Below are 16,871 nucleotides of genomic sequence, written 5' to 3' on the forward strand. Positions count from 1 at the left end.
TTTCTTCAGCTTTCTTCACAGGAAACATCATGAAAGTGCTTTACACAGTTTGAATACCATTACTCTACCATGGGACAAAAGGACAACAGGTGTGTGCACTGCACAGTTAGAAGTTGTCATATGCAGAAGCCATGATAGGTAAACCAGGGTAAAAAAAAAACAACAAAACTACTGACAAAAATATATATAGTTCAGGTTTTGAACTTAAGTTATGACTATTAACACAAAAAAAATATATAAATATACAGGCACCATTAGGTTCCTGTGTTAACTGTGGGGGCCACACAGGGATTCTCAGAAACAGATCATATTGAGCTCTGCTGAAACAGTTTCTGCTGTGCTCCATAGGCTCCCAGCCAACCATTTCCCCAGACAGTATAATTTTTTTTTTTTTTTTGTACTACACTGAGTCCACAATTATCTTAATTTCTTCACATTAAGTCTGGTGCTGAGGCATTCTGGTACATTATTGAAAACAAATTCGGGGATTTTTTTTTTTCCTTTTGATTTACAGAGGGATCCTCTTACAATTCTTCCCTCAGTATACTCTTCATTAAAAAAAAATTAAAATGCTTTAGGCTAGATCCTGCTGTCCAGGTAACAGTTTTGTTTAAGCTATAGCATTACCAGTCATGTAATCCTACTCCTTTCCATAGCTGAGCTGTGTTGTACTGTGAACAGTGCTACTGCCTCCCGTTTGCTGTATTCAGTGGGAATTCAGCTCCCATGTAGCCTCTGACTCCAGGTTTCAGTTCTTCAAGGAAACCATACTTAACTTGCTAGGCAGTTTTGCAATGTTTGTGATACTACAGCCCTGACAAAAACAATGCAACATGATCAAGACTCAGGAATTCTTGCCTGCTGCTTTTTGAATAAGTGGTGAATAATTCAGGCACCTTACTAAGAAATCCTTGGCATGGTAATAATGTAGATGAACAGAACAAGGAGGGAATACTCTAGGGCAAAGAAAGGTCAAAAGATTTTTGCTGAGTTTTGAGTTCCAGGAAAACCAGTGAGCAGAGCCCATTACCTAGAAAACACTGTCATACCAGTTTCCAAAGCCACTTTGCCTTTTTCCCCAGTTCCCAGAGTAGAGACACAGTGCACGGTCAAAGAACTTGTCAGTCCTGAAGGTTACTGGGCAGTTAGTAAGTAACAGTACAGAGCTACAGTGGCAAGACAGGGCCTGGGTGAGTACCAACAGAGGTGAGGCTTCCAGAGGCATGGGAGAGGCTATGAAGTATTACATTCTAACAACTTTCAGATTCAGTGGCTCTGTTTTCCCACCCACGTCCTCAAAAAGTAAAAAACTCCCAACTCCCCTTGGCCAACTTAATGGACTCCCAGCAGCCATGACTGTTTTTTGACAGAGTACTGCTGTAATAGAACACTTAACAGATACAGATCTTGGATGCAGCATCCAAGGTACATCGTTCTCAACCTGGTATCAGCATTAGTACTGGAAGGCAGCTGCTCTCCAGGATGTGGTACTCTGATAATTGAGGTAATGCAGCTCTCAAGGGCCAGGCTGTGTATCCTACCAGGCTTGAGTCTGCCCTTATGACACATCCTTTGTATCTGTAAACATAACATGACTGGGAAATGCAGTCAGTGCTTAAAGACAACTTCATTTACAGCTCCATGCTCTTTAAAGCACAAGATGATGAGAATGAAGAGATGAAACAAACCACAGAGATTTAGCCTACCCTCCAGTGTTGCTTCATTTCAAATACTGTAATGCAGTTTCAATATCCAGTTAAATACTACTCCAGGTATATTAGATTGAGCATGGCTGAGCTCATGTGGTGCTGGTCAGAGAGTAACAGTAATGCATCTACTTAATCTCTGGCACAAAGAGAAGAATTATCCAGAAATTTAAAACAAGTTTCTATGGGGCTTGTTCACTGGCACTTGATTCTGGCTGTCACACCTAAATGCCAAATGATCCCAAATCTCTGATCTCAAATCAAATGTTAATGAAACTGACTTTGTGTGACCGAAATAACTCCATTGAAACCAGTGAATTTAAGGTCTGGGAGACCATACACATATTTTGTCTTTTTCTCAATAAATTTGTTCTATTGTATCAGCCAGTTTTTATGGTTTGAATCCCTTTGCTATGGTTGTACATACTCTGAAAGATATACAAAATAAGTGGTTTGTTTTAATTAAAAAAGGAAGCTTATGACAATATTTTAACTTGCCTACGGTTTTCCGTAGGCAAGTTACTTGAAATAAAGCAGATGGAAGTAATGTGATGACTTCATTGCTGTAACTGAGCTAGAATGGAAATTCAGTACAGAATATAGGAGACATGAAAAGGAACTAGAAAACATCAGATTGAGCAAAAATTAGTGAGAGTTTGCCATGCTACTCGCTGCCAGAAGAGTGGATTATATACATGATACTGAAGACTTCAGTACATCAAATGGCAAAAGCCGATCCCCATGGAAGTTACTGGTGATTGACAGGATATTCTAAATTAGTCTAAATTTGGCAAATCAGGGGCAGGTGAGTTGTCAACAGGAAAAACCAAGGCAATAAATACTGGAAAGGTTTCAAACCACTCATACATGCTCTGGTAGAAGTTGTGACATGAGTCTGAATTAGTTGTGATCTTTCAAGGGGACGATCTAGGCATCACCAGGGGCAGCTTGATGAAGACATCTGCTCACTGTGTAGTTGCAGTCAAGAAAGCGAATAAGTTGTTAGGCTGTATTAAAGACAGAACAATACAGAAAAATATTACAGCATCTGTTTCTCTTAGTGGTGATAATGAATATTTGCTGTTTCTTCAGCACCTTAAAAAAAGTGACATGTTAGAAAAATAAGGCAGGAAAGTGGTAAGAGAATGGAAGAAGCAGCTCCTTGGAGCTGGAAGGACAGTAAAACTAAGGTAGTTTATTTGTTAATAGGGGGATAGATGACAAACATCTTAAAAGCAATTCTCCTTCCCACCATGTAAGACACATACTTGAAAGTCATTTTAATCACCTACCAATACATATATGGACCTTAATTTCACTCATTACCATCCTCACCATAAGTATTCCAAAAAACCCCACCTTGTTCTTCAGTGCTTATTATTCAGCTAGCTAAACATTTTCTCTGAAGCAACTGCCAGTTTGTTGAAATTTAACAGTAATCATTTCTGACAGAGAACTGTCACAGCTGATGCACAACAACAACTGTCTTAGAGGTGCTGCAATGATAAAAATGTCAATAAGAGAAGGCCTTATCTCTGTCCAGGACCCACCAGAGCTCTCATTTGTCTGCATGCAGGCCACCATAGTGTTGTTCTCTGGTTCTATTTGAAGCACCATTGTAAAAGCTGAGCAATGAACCTTGAAATCACCAGCAAAAGCACACAAAGGCGCATTTGTAAGTTACTACTTCATGTTACTTCAGCTGCAGCTAACTGATAAATCAGCAGATAATAAGTACAGTAATTGCCTCTGCTGTATCTGTATTCCTTCCTCTTACCTATTCTGCTTATCCCACTCACACCTAAGTTTTTGATAGTTTCTTCTCTTTATTTCATAACACCCCCTCCATGGCCAACTATTTCCCTTTTGTTCATTCATTTCCTCTACAATTTGACTTAATACCAGCTTTTACAATTTTTGAAGATTATTCTCTCTCCCTATTTCCCTTGTATCTGCATGCCACTTCAACTTAAGTAAGGGAAAAAATAAAGAGCAGGAAAAAGTGTTTACACATGGAGAGAAGAAAAACACATTCCTATGACAAAATACCCCTTAGTATCAGGAGTGAACATTTCTGGTTCACATGATTTGAACAAACTTTAAAACAGCCACATTATAAGAAATGGCTATCAACTGTGAGCAGGATTTTATTTCAGTCATGGGGTTTACAAAATAAAGCAATATTGATTTTAATATGATCCACATAAAAACAAATAACCTCATATTAATATGCCATTTGGGTTGCACAGATAATTGAATAGAGGAAATACCAGTTGAGTGCTCAGCCTGAACTTTTTCCTTACTCATACATACTAAAATAAGTCAAATTACATAATACTTAAATAGGACATACATTACATTCCATAGAAATAAGCCTTTGCCAAAGTAGTATTAAAATACTATAATAAAAGCTAATTTTAATAAAGATTTTTAGTCCTCTGTAGAACCTTCCATCAGCCCCAGCCCTTGACAAAGAACAGCTTTGGCCTCACAACATCCCTGTGAGGTAGGTTGTTGGTTATTTTGGTACAGCTGGGGAAACTGAGGCAAAGTGAAACTAAATTATTTGAACATAGCAGCTCAGTAGAAAACCTAGGCCAGATCCCACTCTCTTGGTCCCATGCTTCCCATGCTCTTGCTCAGAAATGGGCTTGGCTTCTTTTCAGTGCACACAGTTCTTTTAGATGATACTTTCCAATCCAATATTCCAGACACACTGCTTTTCCTGGTGACTCATTAATACTGTGATATGTTTTTAGTATTTGTATTCTGGCTATGCAGAACTTCGCTGAAGTGAACACTGAACTTCATTAACCTTGCTGCATCAACACATACTCTTAAGCAACTGAAGAGAAATCCATGATGTATGTACCATTTAGAAGCTACTTCATAAAAAAAGAAAAGTCTTCATAGCTATTTGAAACAATGTCTCAGCCTTTAATCATGTAGAAGTGAAAAATAATTTTCTTAAATACACAATTTATTTCCTAAGAGGATTGTTGAACCATCTTGAAATTTGTCCTCAGTTTTCTCTTTAGGCAATGGGTCAGCTTCATACTAATGCAAAATCCTACCTTCTCTCTGAGCCCATTCTCCCAATTCATTGAAAGGAAGAAATAAAATGTGCTGCCTTCCCCAAGTATTGAACTTTAAACAGTTTTGCTGATTTAAAGTCAGATGAATCTGTCACATGTTCAAGCAGTGCCTACCCACACAGCACTTGTACTATCCAACATCTGACACTCCACTCCCTCAGGCTATGCACTTAAAGCTGTCATTTAGAAAACAGCCCTCCTAATCCCTCTCTTCATATAGCACCCGTGTTTTATTTGCATAATTTCCACTCTCCCTAATTTATTTATCTTCCTTTCTGCTTTATTTCACTTCAAACAGAACACAGCAGAATTACAGGTGATTCCTGAGAAGCCAAACTTTAGATACACAATTGTAATGACTTAGACTCCTCAGTTCTGTTTTCTGCTGTCACTTCTTCCTCCAACTCCTAGAGCTTTGAGGCTCTTGTATTAACCTCAGTAAAGACAAACTGTCTTTTTAACTTCTTCTGGAGTTTATCTGCAAATATATGTCAAATTTCACCCCCTCTGTACATACCTAATTCAGATACCTGAAGTTTGAGTACACTTATTCTTTTCTTATACTGCTTCATAAAAGCCCCTATTTAACATTAAAAACAAGTTGTAACATTAAAAGTTGAAAACAGGGAGAGAGAATTTGGGAACAAAGTTACAGTCCAGCAACAAAACCTGGATCATGGCTGTTCATAAAGATTATATAGTATTCAAGGTGGTTTTGGAATAATTTAACTTCTTGGGCCAATGAGGTATAAATTTCTGACCATGTCAATATTGCAGAGAATAATATTACTACCTTGTAAGTAAGCAACCTTATTTAAGCACATGAAGCCCTATTAATTCCTGCTCCATTTTAGTTAGGGTATTTAAAAGAAAACCACAAGAAAGTTTAAAACTGCTCAAACAGGCAGAAATTAGAAAGGCAAAAAGCTACAACTATTGCAAAAGCTCAGATAAGCAAACTTCAAAGATGTGCAGCCCAATTGAATTTATATTGTGTTTACTTGACCTGAACACAGGGGTCTCAGCCATGGTGTGGTCAAAGTTTCCAAGAGCTGGCACATGCAGTCAAATACCAAAAGCCCTCTTCCCTGTGGTGTGAGGCCTCTAGCACAACTGCTACCATTAAAAATTCATCTAGGTTACTGTGGACATGACTGGTAAAGCCAGCCACAAAACCAAAACTGAAGTAGTTTTGTACAGGACGCAGTCCCTTTTAATTGTCAATTCCTCTTCACTTGTGAATATGATTGAACATGACACAGCTAAACTGGGAGAGAAGGGCAGGGGCAAAACTAATCCTCTCCTATATTTATCATCAGCTCAAGTAAATACATATTCCAGATACCTACAGTAGGCATTTGGGAAGTCCAACTTTATTAAAATTACCTGGTTTTTAGCATTTGAACATCCTTAAGTACAGACTATCACTGAGAAACACAAATCCAAACTGTTCTTTTCCCAGTAAGCACTGGACATGTCCATGTTCTACCAGCAAATTGGTAACTGTATGGCTATGTTTTATTGTAAGCCAAAGTAAAACAGAACCTTTAAACTGGGAATTAACAAGCATCCCACGAAAAAAGCATGTCACATGCCAGGGAGTCCCTGAAGCAGCACACAACTCCATTATATGGACTGGCATCAAGAATCTCACTTCTACAACTGACAACCCTTCATTTATGGAATAAGCCTTCAACAAACATTTTGAAGGAATGAAAAGGACATTCTTTGCATGACTCGAATGAAAGCAACAAAAAACCAGGATAACGTTGGACTTCAAGAGTCTCCAAAGTGTACTGAGCTTCTGCAGGGAACTGACTCAAAATTTCAGGCATGCAGAGCAATTACAAGGCAGATACTGACAATTGGCATTTTGATAGCTGCTGGCAGCTATACTTAACACAAGAAACGCTTCTTTTAAAACACTGTAATGTTCTGTACTATGGAAATATGCTGATTTTTGATTTTTTATTTTTCCTTATGCCTCCAGAAAGAAACTGGAATGATATGCTTGAGAGAAGCCCCCAAAGGAACACCTTTAGTTATCAGTACCCAATGGGCTCCAGTGATAGCAGCCATGCAGAGGTTGCAGTTTTTTTCCCCATTCTTTAATTTAGTAGAAGTACCTTTAAGTGAAAAGCAAATCAAAGCTTCATTCATACTCAACTCACAATCTCAAACCAGTCCTCTGTGGTGGGAGCAAGAAGACCACTGTGCCAAGAAGAAACTAAACTTCTATGTATAAATAAGAGTTTTATTGATATTCACTGCTATAAGCTCTGAAACAGAGCCCACCTGACTGTAAGGACAACTGTCCGCTCCAAGAGCTATCCCTGAAGAGATCCAAATGCTCTCTGTCCTCATTGTACAGCCATGAGCTCAAACTAAAATGTAAAGACTCACTAGACTCCAGAATCCATGTATATTTCCATTTTATTTGATTTGAAACTTTTACAGGGTTTTCTTAAACTGCCAGGATTCATGCCCAAAAACCTCAGATAAAGGTGGTACAATGGACAGTCTCATCTACCCTTCACAAAGGAGACTAAAACTCTACTCATGTGCATTAGTGATTGCAATCTCTTTAGAGCATCAGGAAAAGCATAAGACTTCACATCTCTACCCCATCAAGTGACATGTCCATTTACCATGAATTCCACAGATATTGTGACAACAACACTTTTGCTGGCAACAATGGATTTTCAAGGAAGATACATGGCTCAGAGTCCAAGGTATTGGTAGCAGTCTTTCAGTGGGGTTTTGTTTCCAAATGAAGTGTCCAACTTTAGGAATAGTCTCTTGAGCCATCTCTTTAATAGCAGCTTCTAGCAGAATTTTTATGGACAGTTAACTCTGCAAGGGCAAGGCCAGTTTTAGTCTGTGCTCAAAAGAACCAGGTGAAACCCCAGCCCCACTGAAGTCAACACCAAAATCTGCATTGACCTCAGAGAAGTAAATTTAAAGCAAGTCAGCAGTTAGTCAAAGGGAACCCAACCGGGTGATTCCTGAACTATCCTTATCTTCTGCACATACACAGTACTCTGACACACGTAAGCAAGCTTTGTTTTGTTCCCTTGTTTTTCTTGCCATTGGCAACACTTATGGATGTTGGGTCTATTTTTTGGCATTTACTCTGAGAAACCTCAACACTGGAGCACACCACTATTGTACTTCATTTTGCTTCTGGTGTAAAAATTCAGAGAAGAGAAAAACAGTTACAGCAGAACACGTCTGGTACTTGACAGGTTTGGTTCACTGAAACAGTTACAGCAATGTCCTATATTCCTCGTGTACCAGTGCCATTTTGCCTACTTACACTAAATTAAGTAACTTTACCAAGTTACTGCCTTCCATCATTACTAAACTTTCTTACTGTGAATAAACACCATTTATGAGTTATATTTGGAGGACTGCTGCCTCAGACAGCTGCACGCTTCACAGAAGTAGCCAAACAAATCAGGCTTACCAGCTTTAGTCATCTCTCTGTATATTAAGTTATTCTGTTTATCAAATAAGCATCACTCCTCAAAAAACAAGTAATTGTTTTTGACAGAAGACAGTTTTTATCTAGCATCGCTACTGCCACATGTCTTATTATTAAAGAACAAATTCTGAAAACTGTAATTGGAGTCTGGATACCTCTGTGTCAAATCAAAACTCTTAGTGCTTTAGGGTGAGAAAGTCAAACCTCATGACAAAAACCAAAATAAAACCCTATTTCACTACAACATTTTACCATTATTTAAATATACTGCAAATTGATATCAGAAACAAGGCAGGCATTTCTTTTGTGGATAATAGAAAAAAAAAACAGACAACTTAGAAAATGGCTAATGCAAACAAACCATTCAAACCCATCATTCCTCAAATCTGATACTGAATGAGTTTTAATTTGTTTTGCAGTTACTTCCGTACAGCACTCTAGAAAGGTAAACAAACTACAGCTCTGTTGTACTTGGATAATGTGAGTGGTATGGGACGCTCCAGAAGTCTCTAGCAGGCTATGGCTACACGTGACAGGATTCCTCAGAAGGGGAACGATCAGGTTTGTCATTAAGGTCACTTAAATCTTTGTTATAGCAAATTGGAACCAAATGGCTGACTTCTGCAGGATTTCTGACAGGAATCCAGTAGAGCTGGTTTCAAGTTTCAGATGGCCACTAAAACAGCTGTAACCTTCTCTTCCAGAAGTTGTGATCCACATGGTGTCCACAATGAGTGCATCAAGTCTGAGGTAGTCAACCTTTACGAAGGCTCAGTATCTGAACATAAAAAGATTTTGAAATGACCACTGGCTGTAGGTATCTTTCTGAGCAATTAAAGCACACTGATGACTCTTGTTCAATCATTTACATTAATTTGCCCCATATCCAATGGAGAAGTTGCAACATATTATGCTTCCATAGTGCAGGAGAACCAATCACTTATGTCAAAGCAGTCTGCACTTGCTGCAGTAGATCCAGCAGAAATAAGGTGGCACGTTCATCATAGCTGTTAGCTGTAGTTTAGTTACCTTAGTAGAAGGGTTACCAAAAAAGCATTCCTTAATTGTAATGTGTGTGCAGCTCTACTGATCCCCAAGCACAGCATACTGGTTGTCTAGCTGAAGTTTAAGTGCCTGGTTTTTTGAGACCTCATCCCTACCTCTAGTTTTGTATTTTACTACTTCAAAGCTCTTCTCCATTTCTTTATCCCTATGGGAAAATAAATGTAATCAGTAAATATCTTGTCACTAATTTGTGAATTGTGAATTTCTAGTCCATTTCCACCCCATCCCAACACAAACATTAGGAACACAGAACAAAGACTAAGATCTAGAGTTTAACAGAACACCTAAACATTCCCAAGAAAATCTTTTAAAACCTTATCTCCAAATTAAGCTCATCACCCAGTACAGCTTACATTAACATTCCCAAAGTAAATTTAAGTGCATTAATGAAAAATAGGTTCTAGAAAGCAGAAATAATTTTCTAGAATGCTCATTCAAAATTTCATCTTTGCTCAATTTGCACCATTCAAATCACAAAGCATGAATAACAGCATGTCTCCTTTGCTACACCAAAAAAATACCCAGAGGAAACAAAGCTTCTCCTAAGTTGTATTAAACACTAACATAGCAAGCAAGAGAGAAAAAAACCCCAATAATAAAAAACCACCCCAAATCTCCCAAGTGAATTAGGTATTGGCCTAGCCATCTCCTCTACTGGGAATACAGTTATAGAAAGATCAGGACTGAAAGATAGGGCGAGACTGAAGTCTTCAGCACCACATTATACAAAACATTTCAGCAAAACTGGGGGAGCTCATCTCTGTAAATCACAGCTCAGACAGCAAGTGTATTGATTTGTAGTGACACTGCACTCCTCCAGTTAAACCACTTCCACATCTCTAACAAGAAGGCTGCAAGCTCAGGACTTCTACATCTATCTGCTGAAGGAAGTAATACAGAGCCTCAACATGGCTAGTCTAGTGTCTGAGGGAAGCAGATGCTGTCAATAGCAGAAATATTCAGAGAAATCCTTCAGCTGTCAAAGAACACAACTGGCAGTCTTGCTTGGCTGTCTCACTGGGCTACATCCTATGAAAGTTATTTCACAGGAACAGAGATGGACAACATATTTATCACCCCTTCGTTATTTCTTTCCTCTATGGAAAGATTCAGGCTTAAGCACTAGGACAAGGTAAGAACTTAGAGGAGGCAGCTAGAAGTCTCTTGGGGAAGCAGTGGAATGCACTTACTTTCGGCTGTCTACGAGCTTGGCGGTGGACTGCAGCGAGGGGAACTGCGTGTCACTGTAGATCTCTGGTGGTCCCTGCTGCGCTCTCCGTGGCCGCCCGCCTTCCCTGGCGCCTGGCGGCCGGTACACGCCACCCGTCTGCACCGGTTCTGGAGTTTCTGTAACTACGAAAAACCACAAGATTCACACACGAGAACTAGATGAAAAGAACCCAAAACAACCAACACACAAACTAAACTCCACAAAGAAGAAATGAAAAGAACCTTACAAGTATGTTTTTCCACCTTTTAAGTTTTGGAAGCAAGTTTTAGACAAGGCAGGAAATCACCTAACTTAACCTACACGCAGTCGAATTGAAACAGGACTCCACAGTATTGTCTCTCCAAGTTTAGGGAATCAGAACTACTAACGAGGACTTCATGTTTCTCATTTGCAATTTATTAGCAACAATTTAAACACATTTAAAACAGATCTAAACACATAATTATATAGATGCCAAATCTTATTTAAAACACCTCTCCAGATGCAAAAGGGACTGCCCAAACAGATTTTCACCTTAAGTGCAAACTAAGATGAAATAACACTAATTAGGTTTACCTCCTTTACAAACAAGAAAGCACATAGGCTATTTTTCAATTAATTTCTCAGTGGAAAAGTATATTCTGAACTCAGAGGATGACGAAGTAGTTTATCTCCACTGATGTTAATAAACTGTACTTAATAAAAAAACTGAATCCTATCCTAGTTAAAAGAATCAATTTTGCAATGTCATGTTCTCAACATTTTAAGAACTGATTTGAAAAGTGTGCTACTAATGGCCACAATAGATCAGATACGGGCTGAGCATCCACTGAAGTGGTAAAGCAGCATTTTTAGATCAACAGAAATGCATCCAACAGATATTTTACACACTGCAGAACAGAGGGATGTCCTGTGAAGACAAACTGCTTCCCCCCATTTTGAATCTGGAAATAAAACAACCCCTCCACATGTGTTTTAAAGTATCTGACAGATACTTTAAATTCAATTCTGTTCCTCAGATCCCTTGACACAAAGTTTTCCTTGATGGCTGGCATGCCAAAACAGCCATTAGTTCACTAAAGGGTGCCTGAACAGGAGCTGCTCCTTGAGCTTTACCCACTGAGCAGCTTAATTCAACCTGATGCAGTTCTGATTGGAAAAAAACCAAACAAATCCGAGTTTAATTTACCAATTGGTTCAACGACAGGGGCTGGTGCAGGAGCTGACTTGTTCCAAGGACCAGATGATCTGTCTACACTACCACCACTACCAGTCTCTTCCCAACTGTCACCAGGTTCTTCTCTTTTTTCACTTTCATCATCTTCTTTTTCACTGTAAGAGAAAAACGATCAGTAGCACCATATAAACAGAGGTTTAAGATTTGCCAGAGGTTACACAATCTTCGTAAGACAAGATTTCATGGCTGCCATGCTGAAGATACTAAATTAAACTAGACTACATTAGTCCTGTAATCACTGTACTAGCAATTCCATCTGAACAACTTCTGGCATGCTGCTATATAACTTGGCAACTGAAAAAGAAAAAATGCTCCTAAAGGGATAATAATTTAAAATAATTCAACTTGAACAAAATGATCAAAGAAATTGGCGTCTGATTTTAAGCAGAAAGGCTTTTTTCTTACTAACACACTCATGCATTTGGAAGGAATGACAAGATAAAGCAGGAAAGGTCTACAAGTCCAGCTTCCATAAAATGCTTCAGTCAAGAGGAAGAAATAGTGGAGTAGTGCTGAAAGAAAGCAAGTCCTGAGCTCACTTTTCCTATAACCACAACCACCTAAGAAACACCCTTATATGTATGGGTAATATACAATCCACAAATAAACTCGTCTCTTTTCTTAAAGCTGGCCAAAAAAAAAAAAAGCGCACGAGACAAAAAAATGTAATTTTTCCAAAGACAGACCCAATGCAAAAGCTCGGCTGTATTTTATTTTGCATAGATGTAGTCAGACACACAAAATCATTTGCTGGCCAAAGCTACTACAGAAAGCTGTGTGGTAAAGTAGGACAGATGTGGAGGGTGAGGCTGTAGAAAAGAATCAAGACACTGATTTAAACAGCAGCAACGTGTGAATTCAGAAGTTTATAATACACCAAATATCTGTGTAAGCTTTCTGTGTAAGTATTGGTCAGAGAACAGAAAAGAAATGCCTGTAAATGGCCTTTCACTGCTCATCCAAACATAGCAACACCATAGTAAGGTGGCCCAAGGGCACAAACACCTGATTTTACATGATAGTCAGAAGCATTGTCTACAGACTTAACTACAACAGAGCAAGCACAGGGAGCATCCCAGCCCCACCAGACACTCTGTATCTTTGTTTCGTCAGAGACCTCCAAAGATGGATAATTTATAACCTCTAGTGGGTTTTTCTTCCATTTACTTCTCCACTCTTCCCTTGAATCCATTAATTGAATGGTTACAAAATCCTGCGGCAAAAACTTCCACATGCCTGAAAATCTGCCACAGTATGAAAAGTATTTGGAATGCTGGCCTTTGTCTGGAAAACCAAAGTCAAGGCTTTTCAGTCAAGCAGCACCAGCAGCCAGTGAAGCTGCAGCTCACTGGTTGTCCAATCAGACATGTGATTATCCACTGTGATGCTTCAGTGCCATGGACAGCTTGTGGGACAAATTCATGCAAATGGCCCAAAGGACTAGTTAACTGAAGGGAGTGGGGGAAATGCTATGATCCAAAAGAGTAACTAATTCCAGAAACATCAGACCTGCTCAAATAGTGAAGAAAGCATCTATTGTACTGGTTACAGGTAGGCTGATTTTAAGATGACATTATTGTGAACATCCATACCTGGACAACAAGGATTATCTGACATTCTCAGTCTACGACTGAAGCAATAAAAACCCCTTTTCTGGCCTGATGAAAAGGTTTGTTTAACCAGGACAGACATAAGTAGACTTACTTTCCACTAGACAACAGGAAAAGTCTAACGAAAAAATCAAACAAGGAATCGTGAATTAGATTCATAAATCCCCTGGAATATTATCGTGGGACACTACTTTTACCAACTGTACAGACAACAGGAAAAGTCTAATGAAAAAAATCAAAGAAGGAATCATGAATTAGATTCATAAATCCCCTGGAATATTATCGTGGGACACTACTTTTACCAACTGTATTTTTGTTTTTTTGAAATTCAAGTGCAATGGTTCAGGAATCTGCTCCCCAACTGAAGATGCTGAGTAGACTGAGTTAGACACTCTTACAGCAGTCAAATGATTCAGTGGGAATTACTATCCTACACTACTCTGAGAAATTCCTACTTGACTATCTTTATAGAGCAGAATGTTAAGCATTTTTTATTAAAAATCCTGAGTCTCAAACAAAATAGACAGATTTGCTGAGTATGAACAGAGATTTAGAAAATAAAGAGAACATTGGCAGAGACTAGTCAAAGTTAAATTACCCAGTAGCAAACTTGTGTACTATGAGAAACATATCAAACCTCTCTTTAACTGGACTCCACGAAAGCAGCTCTGTAGAAAAAAAACTCATCCTTTTTAGACACTGGTAAGGATTATACTGAAGCAAAAAAAAAAAAAAAAGAAAAAGAAAAAGTAGTACCTTATTTGCATGGACTAAACTCTAAGACCACTATAATCAATTTCTTCCTTTTGTTCAAACTCCTTCCAATCATCCTCTTCCTGTAAGAAGAGAAAAATAGAAGTTGTCACTTTCTCTGTAAATGAAGTAGAGAAGAAGAACATAACTAAGATAATACAAAAAGAAAAAATCTGAGGGTGAAGGTACAGTTCCAGGAGAAACCAAACTGTGTGACTCGCTGCCAAGAGGGGAGCATCCCCTAAATTACTGTGTGTCACCTGGGATGCACCTGAGAGCTGACTTTAACTCACCAGAACAGCTAAGAAATGCCCCAGCAAAAACTCATTCAAGCAAAGAAAACCACATCACCTCAGCCAAAACACATCAGGAAATCAAGGAACAACAAAGTATGGAACACGACCGTGCAGTCATGACCAGGGCAACACAAGAGCAAGATCTCTCCCTTTCACTAACAGTAGGCTTTTACAACAGCCTGAATGCACACAAAGCTTTAAATTCACTTTTCCATTACCTGTTTCATGAGCCAAACAAAAAAGAACATTTGGAATAGCTTACAGTGGATTTATGACAAAGATTAATAATGGTACATTTGACTTTTTCACATTCACAACCACATTTACAGCCTTGTTTCCTAAGCAGTATTTTTGTAACAGTAGGAAGGTCAGCTTCAAGACCACAGCAACCTTAGTACACAAAATATGTGTATCTTTCAAGAGAACCACTTGAGGGTTTTAAAATGGGAGTCTGTTTGGGAAAAGAGGGACTTTTGTCCTACTGTGTCACCAGGAGGTTCTGGGATTATTAAGGTAGACCAAAAATGGACCAGAAGAGAAAAGCAGTGCTCCCATGTTCCCAGCCCCAGCTTTAAGACACACACAGCCTAATTAGCAATTTACCCAATTCTTACACTCTATGTGAAATGCAGTTATATTCCTCCAAATAGGAGATCCTTGTGAGCAAGGTCTGCCAAGGTACAGCCCCCTTTGCACTGAACAGCTGGGAATAAAGCTGCTTTCAGAGCCCTGTGGTGGGATCTCCTACACAGTCAATCTCCACCAGAAAAACTCTGACCTGCTTTAGAGTAACAGCAGAAGTAGGAAGTGACCTCATGTTAACTGCACTGTCTGCTGAAGATTCTGTCTTCTGGAAGAGCAGCAGTCCACAGTTCTAAAATCTTTTAGATTTCTTAAATCCCCATCTCCATGGAAACATTCGTTTCCAAGCTAGCATACCTTTCACATTTAATGACTTTTGTTTCTAATCCAAGTACTAGCTTCAGTCAAAGCCAGATATTTTGCAAGCAAGTGAGCAGAACAGCTGAAAGATTAGCACTGACCTTGATCTACTTAGAAAGCTACTGCACGTGTCAAGCTCCCCAGGTGAAACAACAATAGGAAACTGGAGAGTATTTCTTAAAATTAATTTTGAAATAAACAGCATCAGAGCTCCTGTATCAATCGAGCACAAGAAGACAATATCCTGAAATCACTGATCCTCTAAATAGGCATGAAGGAAGCAAGTATCTAACTTCCAAAAACCCTTTCACAAGCCATCTTTTTATACTCTGAGAGTATAATGTTATAGGGATAAAGATTCAATTCGTAGCCGTAAGACAGGGAACACATCCTCAGATTACTACATATGGAAGCCTCCAAAGGAAAACAATACCAAGAGACAAAAAAACCAAACTAGAAATAGAGACAAAAGGCACAAGTAATTTTTTAGGTCCTATTTGTCTGGTCTACAGCAGACAAATATATAACAAACGTACTGCACGTGTCAAGCTCCACAATTTAAAAACCATCAGGAAACAGTAGAGTCTCTCTCAAAATTCGTTTACAAATATACAACATCAGAGCTCTCATAACAACTTTTGGTTTAAATTCCATTACTTCAGTGACCATATTGTTGACAGGAAGAACAAGGGGGGAGGAAGAAACAAGAGAGCTACTACTAAGTCGGCTACGGACATTTAAGCTTCTCCTGCATTCTCATCATTTCACTGTAATACGCTACCAAAAATAAAAAATAAAAAAAAAAAAAAAAAAAAAAAAAAAAAAAAAAAAAAAAAAAAACAAAAAAAAACACCAAAAAAACCCCAAAACCCCAAAAAAAACCCCTTTGGCAGCAAAATGCTGCCTGGCAACGAGGCACCGAGCTCGGCGGACTCTGGGGAAATCTTATCGCCAAGGTCCGCACGCCACGCTGCACAGCCCCAGGTGGCACCCGACGCAAACCTCCGCTTCCGGCCGCAACACCCGAAACCTCGGAGGGAGCGCCGGGCTGAGCCGCAGCGGCACAGCGGGAAGGGGCGCCGCTTTCTCGCCTCCCCCAGGGCAAGGACAGCCGTCCAAGGCTCCCCCAGCCCGCAGCAGGGCCAGAGGAGGCGGCAGCGCCCGCCCGGCGGGCCCGGGGCGGGGCCGGGTCAGTGGGTCGCGGGGTGCCCGCGGCCGCGCCCGCCGCGTTGGAGCCGGCGTTGGAAGCGCTAGAGGCGGCGGCGGCACTTCGGCTGCTCTTCTCCTTCCGCTTCTTCTTGTCCCGCTTGGCGAAGAAGTCGTCCAGGCTCCGCTCCTCGGTCTCCGCCATGGCGGCGGCCGGGCGGGGACAGGAGGGCAGCGGCGGCCCGGGCTGAGAGGTGAGCGGCGCGGCCCTCCCGCTGCTCGGCGAGCGCGGCCGCCCGGCTGCGGCTGCTGCTGCGGCGGCGGTTC

At 39.9% G+C, this 16,871-nt stretch overlaps 1 protein-coding gene across 1 annotated transcript; it reads right to left on the reverse strand.

The window, feature by feature from the left end:
- Positions 1–4,398: 4,398 nt before the first annotated feature.
- CDV3 (CDV3 homolog) lies at positions 4,399–16,865 on the reverse strand. Its single transcript, XM_039703231.1, is given in 6 exon segments — positions 4,399–9,495; positions 10,541–10,703; positions 11,750–11,892; positions 14,164–14,243; positions 14,928–14,937; positions 16,508–16,865. Coding segments are annotated over 6 exon segments (765 nt in total). The 5' UTR covers positions 16,750–16,865; the 3' UTR covers positions 4,399–9,368.
- Between the last annotated feature and the right edge of the window lie 6 nt (positions 16,866–16,871).

Source organism: Passer montanus, unplaced genomic scaffold, assembly GCF_014805655.1.
Source record: "Passer montanus isolate IOZ18808 unplaced genomic scaffold, ASM1480565v1 scaffold10, whole genome shotgun sequence".
In the NCBI taxonomy this organism is placed as follows: Eukaryota; Metazoa; Chordata; class Aves; order Passeriformes; family Passeridae; genus Passer; species Passer montanus.